Below are 9,267 nucleotides of genomic sequence, written 5' to 3' on the forward strand. Positions count from 1 at the left end.
CTCCTGCCCGTAATGTAGTGCGGGGTGGGGGTAGGGGGTCGCCGTGGCCAGGAGGGTTTGGGCTCCCTTCTGGCCCAACTACCAAAGGTACGGGGAAGGGGGGTGGGGGGGGTCGTGGGGGTCGCCAGGGGGATCGCGGGTCGGCTGGGAGGCGGTCGGAGGTTCTTGGGGGGGAGGGGGGTTTGCGTCGAGGGCAGGAGGGCCTGGGATCCCTCCTGCCCGTAATGTAGTGCGGTGTGGGGTTAGGGGGTCGCCGTGGCCAGGAGGGTTTGGGCTCCCTTCTGGCCCGATATTGTCGGGAAGTCGGCGGTCGTTCGGGGTGGGGGTGCGAGTGGTCCTGCCGGGGGGGGGGGGGGGGATGTATCGGACGTCGGGGAGTCGGCCGGGCAAGAGGGCTTGGGCTCCCTCTTGCTCCGATCGTGGATGCGGGTGTGGGTGGGAGCGCGTGCGAGCGGTCGTTCGGGGTGGGGGTGCGAGTGGTCCTGCCGGGGGGGGGGGGGGATGTATCGGACGTCGGGGAGTCGGCCGGGCAAGAGGGCTTGGGCTCCCTCTTGCTCCGATCGTGGATGCGGGTGCGGATGGGAGCGCGTGCGAGCGGTCGTTCGGGGTGGGGGTGCGAGCGGTCCTGCTGGGGGGGTGAATCGGGCGTCGGGCGGGGTGGGAACTATGTTTTAAAACTTTGGTATACCGCGCTCACGCATATAACGCGCGAGGGGTATGCGCGGTAGGTAAAAACGCGTATAACGCGCGCGTTATATGCGTGAAAATACGGTAATACATACATTCAAATAATCATGTATTATGAAATAACAACAAGTAAAGCCCACCCATTTCCCCCCTAATCAAATATCTTATCATGGGAAAAGTTAATCATTCATTACAAAAATCCGTTAATGGTCTCTAGATTTTCTGAAATTTACTAAAATAACCTTTTTGCGTTGCTATTGTGAGTTCCATTTTGTATATATGACATACAGAATTCCACCAGAAATTGTAATTTAACCTGTCATACTTTTTCCAATTGTATGTTATTTGCTGTATTTCTACTCCAGTCAAAATAAATAAAAGTTTGTTGTTATTTGACGAGATTTGACTCCTTGCTCTCATAGTTGTTCCAAATAAAATAGTATCATATGTCAAGGCTACCGGATTTTCTAACATCCTATTAATTTGAGGCCAAATTGATTTCCAAAATGGAGAGATCATAATCACACCCCTACTGAAAGATCAAAAAGGTCCTATAGACGCTCCCACCAACTACAGACCTATCGCTTCGATCCCATTATATGTCAAACTGATTGAAGGACTAGTGACTCAATACCTCACCAACTACCTATTTGACCATAATATACTTCACTCCTCTCAATCAGGATTCAGATCCCACCACAGCACGGAAACACTACTAGCAACACTACTAGACATAGCCCGACAACACCTCAGTAAAGGACACAGGATTCTAATCATCCAACTAGATCTTTCCGCCGCCTTCGATCTAGTCGATCACACCATATTACTCCAGATACTTGATGCAATCGGGATCTCAGGGGTGGTTTACAATTGGTTCCAAGGATTCCTTAAAACAAGAACGTACAGAGTTAAGACAAACAACACGAAATCTAACCCATGGTCAAATCCATGCGGAGTCCCGCAGGGGTCACCACTGTCGCCCATTCTATTCAATCTCTTCATCTCCTCCCTCGGCACCACTTTAGACGACCTAGGTGTAACATCATTCAGCTACGCAGATGACATAACTATTCTCCTCCCCTTTGAAACCAAAGACCACACCTCAACAGGACACCTGGAAATAATTCTGGACGAAGTAGAAAAATGGATGACAAACCACAAACTGAAACTAAACTCGGACAAAACCAAATTCCTAATGCTTGAAACGGACAAAAACCCATCCATAACAGACCTAGAAATTAAAGCAACCAAATACCCAATCCAGACCTCACTCAGAATCTTGGGAGTGCTGATAGACAGATGCTGCACTATGCAGACCCAAATCAACAAAACTACCCAAAAAGCATTCTTCACAATGCGCAACTTAAGAAAAATAAGGAAATTCTTTGACAAAGAACACTACAGGATAATTGTACAATCCCTGGTACTAGGTCTCGTGGACTATTGCAATATCCTTTATCTACCATGCCCCACAAACATGATCAAAAAACTTCAAACTGTTCAGAACACAGCCCTTAGACTAATTTACTCACTCGGAAAATTTGACCACATCACCAATGCCTACCTAGACTCACACTGGCTACCGATTCGAGCCAGAATTCAATTCAAACTATACTGTCTACTCTTCAAAGTAATTAACGGTACTGCACCCACCTACCTAGATGACCGCTTAAACCGTAACCTTCCAACCAGAACAAGAAGAACACTGACATCATTCACATACCCACCACTCAAGGGTACACACCGCAAAAAGCTTTACGATAGCCTCCTGGCAACACATGCTGCAAAACTCGAACCCTCCATCACCAGATTGTTAACCACAACATCAGACCTCAAGACATTCCGTAAAGAAATCAAAACACTGCTGTTCAAAAAGCATATACAATCTACCTAACCTCCCTCACCCCATCCCCCAAGAAACCAAAACACTGCCGTCCAAAACATCTTCCGATGTTACTAAGTCTTTACTATCATTCTGTCATTAAGTCTCTATCCTCAAACTGTATTCTCTATTGTCATGTACCATCCTGGAAATGTCCAGTTCTCTTCTTATGTAATCCGCTTTGAACCGCAAGGTACAAGCGGAATAAAAATCACTAATGTAATGTAATGTAATGTAATAAAATATATGGACAATAGAATAAAAGATGATCTAATGTCCCAGCTTCAAGATGACAATGCCAACATCTATTAGACTTAGAGCTATCTATTTTTTGTAAACAAACAGGGGTCCAAAAAGCTCTATGCAAAAGAAAAAACCAAGTTTGTCTCATAGATGCTGACACCGTACATCTTAACCTCCAAGACCAAAGTCGTGGCCATTGAGATGCATTAATTTGATGCTTAATCTCAATGCTCCAAATGTCTCTAAGACCAATTTTTGGCTTTTTATTTACTAATCCAGATATTAATTTATACCACTTTGCGGCTCTATGATCCATAGAATCCATCTGAAAGCATAAGAATTCCAGACTATGATAATTAATAAGATTTTTCCATTCAGGGAACTCTACCTGAATGGCCTACTTCAATTGCAACCATCTAAAATATTGCGACTTATTAAGACTAAATTGATGTTGCAATTGTGAAAACTCCAGCAGCTTACCATTTTTTATTACATCCTCCAAAGTATGGATTCCTGCCAACATCCAATGCTTCCAGATGATTTTAAACCCGCCAATTTTGATCTTGGGGTTTAACCAAATCGTTTGAGTTGTTGATTTATTAATTGGAATAGGAGTTAGATTACTTATATACCTTAAAGTTTTCCAGGTATGCACAAATATTTTATGTTCTTTATATAACCTTGGTATTTTGTTACTAACTACATGACCAAGACGCAAGGGAAACATAAGTCTCCATTCTAGCCAGAACCAATCTGGTATATTATCAGTAGGCTCTGGGAGGATCCAATACATACCTTGACGCAAAATATAGGCTTGATGATACCTATAAAAGTTGGGAAAATTTACCCCACCCTCCACAATTAGCCTTTGCAACGACACTAAAGCAATTATTTTTCCTTCTATAGGAAGAGACAGTGGCAGAACTTCGGACCGTCGAAAGTGAGGCTGCTTCATATCTGGATCAGATATCCAGGTGTGTGTGTAAAGAATGTAGCTGCTAACCTGGATGGGGCATTACATCTAGAAAATTCTTAATCACATTTGAAGCTAAGGCAGTTGTGAAGAACTATTTCTGTTTCAAATAGTTGTAAGAACAGCCATTCATATTACATTTGTCTGCCCAAATAAACCATTTTTTGTTGCTTCTGCTCCTAATTCAGTCAGAACCAACCTCTGTTAGACTGTTCCACCCTAAAGCCAGGGTTCTTCCCATTTTTCTAAGCCAACGCAGCCATAGCAGCAATCATCTTCATCTTGGGATCACAGATTGCAGCTTTGTGTTGAATCAAGTAACAGAGACCTCGCTGCTGAGCAATAGTTGGGATTTCTCCCTTTCATGGTATACCCAGCCATCGTGGAGAGCAGAAGGCCTGAGCCAAGAATTGAACTCAGACCCTCCATGTAGTAGTGTGCATCATTTGCCAGTGGCCCACAGCAGAACAGCTTTAAGACAATGATACTGTGACTAGTAAAGTGTCTTTCATTTGTACCTCCTTTACAATATTAACAGCTGGTGAAACTTGAATTCCCCTGCCTCTGAGGCAGAAAGCCTAACTGCTAGTTTGGTTTCTGATAACATCCAGAGGTGATGATAAAACAGTGCTGTAGTTCTTGACAGGATAAAATGAATCACAGCAAAGATAGAATGACTGCAAGTGTTAAATGGAAAGTTAGTGGGAGAGTGGCCATATTTGAGTAAGTCCCAGGAAATCATGTGATAACCTACTTTCCTTTGCACATTGCTTGCAATCTAAATAATTATTCACCATACCATAATAGCTAAGATTTGTTCTCTTGTTCCAGGTATTACATCACCAGGGCTAAATTGGTATCCAAAATAGCCAAGTATCCTCATGTGGTAAGTAAGAGCAATCCATTTAAAGAAAGGATGGACAAACTGGTGAACAAAGCAGAACCAGCATGTGGGTGCCTTTTGTCCAGCCCACAGCAGTTCCCTGGGCTGTCTGTTTTCCCCCTGCCTCTCCCCTCCCATCTAGCTATTGATAAGAATAGGTAATTTTGACTTCTGAAAATCACCATGAACCCAACTTCCACGTTTCCTACTCTTGTATATGTAGAGAGTGATGATGGTTACCCCTTGAAGATGGGCCCATGATGATTTAAAAATATACTGACCTTTGAATAGCTGATCAGGAAAACGGAGGGGTGGTTGGGTGGTATAACCGTATGGTGTGAAAGAGAGTGCAGACAACTCATGGAATTGATGAGGGACTGGATATTTGAGGAAGACACTTGGCAGGGACAGGTTGGCGGATGGCAGTCTCTGGGGCAGGCTCTCAGATATGATGGATACAGCAGTGCTGGTTCTGGGGTGGGCGGGCTTGGGTTTTTGGTTGGTTTGTAACATAGGCCTCTGCTATTCTTTCACTTGCCCTGGTGCAGAGATGAATAATTTAATTTGCCGACCTCTTGTTTAAAGTGTGTTTGTGAGAGAGGGGAGCAGAGTAGTCAAGCTCTTGCTTCAGAAGGTTGTGGGTTTTCCTTCTAAGTACAGACGTGTAACTCGGATCCAGCATATGATTTAAAATCTGTAAATTGTCATAGTGGATATCCTGTTTGTGCTCCTCAAAGGCTGGAAGCTGGACAGCCCTGAACTGGATGCACGGATGGCTGGTGACACATGATAGTGCTTTGTCTGGTGTCCACAGAAGCACATTGTACATTGGCTCTTGTCACAGAATTGAATTTGGAGTTTAGATTATTCAACTTTTATCGTATCTGAGCTTGAGGTGAGTTACAGTCAGGCACAGAAGTTATTTCTCTGTCCAAGTGGGCTTAAAATCTTAAATTGTACAGCTGTCTGGCATATTGTCCACCAGGCTTGGATTTATTGATTGATTTGAAGTAGCTCACTCTTTTTTAGTAGTAATTCAGGTATTGATTCCAGTAGCGCAGGGAAACTGTGCAGACACCAGAGCGATGACCTTCTGTATTGCTGGTGTTAAAATGTGGAATGCTTTGGTGGGCCACTGGAGACTGTTTAAACCGGTTCCAGTTGTTTGTTACTGCATTTTTGTGATTTAAGCTGACATTTGAAGAAAAGAATCTGTTTAATCCTGTTTGCAATTCTTGCAATATATTAGCTGACACTTGAGGAGAAGAAATTGTTTAATTACGTAAATTGTATGATCTGCTTTGTTACTGATATTTAGTTTTTCTGTAAACGGTATAGAAAAGTTTTAAATAAATTTCTCTGTCCCTGGACTAGTGGTGTACCTAGGTATTCAGGGGACTTATTGGACAGTTAGTCAATCTAGGGAGGTTTCAGTCAGGACCAACTTTCTCCATTCTTTTCTTCCACGTCCCCACCCCCCAATATGATTCTTAGGCCAAAATATTTGCTCACCTCTGACTTAAGGTATTCTGATGATGTTTGGCTTTCTTCTCCTCCCCCATGTGATTGTGTAGTGATATCAAATGAAGACCTCTGTGCATCTGAATACAACTTTGGACATTAAAGAAACAAAGTCAGAGCACATGAGCTGATTTTGTGCCTCACAGGACAGCTGCTGCTTTGTACTGTTACTGCACTGAAATACCATCTCTTCTCGTTTCCCCCAGGAGGATTATCGTCGCACAGTGACTGAAATAGACGAGAAGGAATATATTAGCCTGCGCCTAATTATTTCTGAACTGAGAAATCAATATGTGAGTGTCCTCTTTGATTTCTCAATTGGTTCTTGGCTGGTCACATGTTTTCCCTCCGAGATGGTCCAATAAACGCAGTGTAGTGTAAACAGACAGTAATCGCATAAAACACTTTCACCAAATAAAGTGCAATGAATGGAATCGTCACCAAGCCCAGCAAACACAAACCAATCTTAGTCTGCACGAGTTAATTCAAATGCAAAAAAGGAGAAAAAAGACTCAGAAAATGTGGTGCAGGCTAGCCACCACAACAAAACCTCAGGGGCATGAAAGACCTCCTTTTTGCCAATTCAAAATAACTCAGAGCAAAGCAGTGAATAAAAACTAGATAATAGTGCAAAAATGACTTATCTTTGTCTTGTGGAGAGGTTTGGCGCACCAACGATGGCCACCGGTCGATCCTCTTTGGGGAGCTCGAACAGACATTTCTTCCTGCACTGCATGGAGTCATTTAGAATTGGCAAAAAGGAGGTGTTTCATGCCCCTGAGGTTTTGTTGTGGTGGCTAGCCTGCACATTTTCTGAGGCTTTTTCCTCCTTTTTTGCATTTAAATTAATTCGTGCAGACTAAGATTGGTTTGTGTTTGCTGGGCTTGGTGAAGATTCCATTCATTAAAGGCATGGGACTTAAATTCTTTAATATCTGACTTCCAAAGGGAGGGTTGAGAATCTCTCTTTATGAATTGTTTGAGAGAAGCTCTATGTATCTTGGTAGAATGGATAACTTTTAATACGTCTGAGGCTTTAGATGTTTAAACAGCACAAAGGACTGCCTTGGCATAGAAAACAGGTTTTTATGGCGTCTTGTCCTTCCATCGAACAGCTTTTCTGCTCACGCATCACTCTTCTTTTCTCCCATCTCAGGTCACCTTACACGACATGATCCTGAAAAACATCGAGAAGATCAAGAGGCCTCGGAGCAGTAATGCGGAGACTCTGTACTAAATTTCCCTGTCAGTGGTTCTTTTCTTCCCCCTACCCCCAAAATGAAAACATTTTGGCTCAACAAAAGACCGTCATTGCCTTTTTGGTGTGTTACATGACATTCTGACTCTCAAGATGGAAAGCTGGCAGGCGATTTTAAGCACATTTGCTTTTAAGCAGAACTACAGTTTCCACTTAGTTCTGTGCGGTGTTTAGGAAAACAAAATTGAATTTGAATCTTAAGAAGTTTGTCCTTCTCCCCCCACCCTGTTCATTATATTTCCAAAGGCTGCCTGATATCTTATTAAAAACTGCTGTGCAGCAGGCACTATTTTGGTATAACAGGGTGTGAGGGCATTTTTTATGTGAAGTTCTTCCCACTTCCTTGCCACCAGAATTTGAGTAATTAAAGTGTTTAAAAAGAAAAAAAAGCTTTTTGCTAGCACATCATGAGAATTCTTTTCTGACTTGCCAAGGCAGAAAAGCTTTATTTTTTTTTAAGTTCCTAGGAAAATGGGCAAAAAAGTGTTTATCCCAGGACAAGCAGACAGCAAATTCTCACGTATGGGCAATGTCATCCACAGAGCCCCGATGTGGACAGCTGCACAAGCAATCTTGCTTGAAGAACTTTAGAAAGTTCGTAACTGACTACAACGCGCATGCGCAAGTGCCTTCCCGCCTGACGCAGAGCACGCGTCTCCTCAATTCTCATTTTTCCGCGGAGCTAAGAATTTGCCTTTTCTAATACTCTTTGTTTTTATTGCCTTTGCCTTCCCGCTCACGCATATATTTTCTTTCTAATTTTGTATTCAAATATTGAAGGAAGAAAGTATATATCAAAAAGAATATATCAAAGGACAATACAATAGAAACAAAACATTCATCACTAAGTAATTTATCAACTCTGAGAACTCCGCTCTATAGAATTTGTGAAACACTATTGCCCCCTTTCACCCAGGTTGGAAGGTGACATAAATTGCCAGCTCTCGGGATACAATGAAGGCATCAAAAAAATTCAATGTAAATCATTGAGAATCAAGCTCTAGGTGAAAGCGTTTGAAGGTAGGGGTCCTAAATTTGCATAAAGATGCGAGTATGCCCAAACTTCAGATAAAAGTACACGATGTAGTTGGTTCCTCCAATGCCAAAAAGTGGGAGGTTCTGCCTGTATTCAGTATTGCATAATACACTTATGACCCACCATGCCGGCTTTCTGAAATAAAAGGCATCGCCCCTGACCATAAACCCCGCTGGCAGATTGACAAACATCTCGTATCTTGGGGAAGAGTTTTTTTTTCCCTAGACTCAGAATCCAAGTTTGCCAAGAAACATAGAGAAGTTCAGAATTAATCATCTACCTATGGAATTGCTTCAGCTGCCCATAGACTGGTTCTTGACTCTACCCTGCAGTACCTCCAGAGCGTGTAGTTCAACATGGACTTATAGCAAAGCCTCCCATCAGTATATAGCCTGTCAGAGGAACTCTCTGTTTCATCATTACTGTGTTCAGGCATAGTATAGCAGAGCATTACCTATCCCTTCCAAGCCACAACACTCTAGAGAGCGTTATCTTTCTTCCTCCATGCTCGAGGTTTCAGACATTCATTTTCATTTCAAGTGTACAAAGCAATATCTGAAGGGCTTAGAGTTTCCACATCCGTCCTCAGGAATCACTTAAATTGCCCATACGTGGTTTTCTTCACCGTCCGTGCCAGTTTATTTTCTTTGATTTCTTCACCAAATGGGTAAAAGATTTTAATATTGCTCTGGAATCTGATTCCAAGTATACCAAAGAACATTTGGAGCTTCCTCATCCTCCTACCAAGTCACTTAAGCTGCCTATGAATGGCATACTTTTTGAA

The 9,267-nt window shown here is 42.7% G+C and overlaps 1 protein-coding gene across 2 annotated transcripts in view; it reads left to right on the forward strand.

Annotated features, from left to right (window-relative positions):
- Nucleotides 1-8,516, forward strand: part of PSME3 (proteasome activator subunit 3) — a 37,460-nt gene extending 28,944 nt beyond the window's left edge. For both annotated transcript variants that reach the window (XM_033919155.1, XM_033919156.1), the window contains exons 8-11: nt 3,719-3,786; nt 4,617-4,671; nt 6,396-6,482; nt 7,346-8,516. In XM_033919155.1, the coding sequence (XP_033775046.1) occupies nt 3,719-3,786; nt 4,617-4,671; nt 6,396-6,482; nt 7,346-7,426 (291 nt within the window). In that variant the 3' untranslated portion in view covers nt 7,427-8,516. The remainder of the gene's footprint in view (nt 1-3,718; nt 3,787-4,616; nt 4,672-6,395; nt 6,483-7,345) is intronic.
- The last annotated feature ends 751 nt before the right edge of the window (nt 8,517-9,267 follow it).

This window comes from Geotrypetes seraphini, chromosome 13 (assembly GCF_902459505.1).
Source record: "Geotrypetes seraphini chromosome 13, aGeoSer1.1, whole genome shotgun sequence".
Classification (NCBI taxonomy): Eukaryota; Metazoa; Chordata; class Amphibia; order Gymnophiona; family Dermophiidae; genus Geotrypetes; species Geotrypetes seraphini.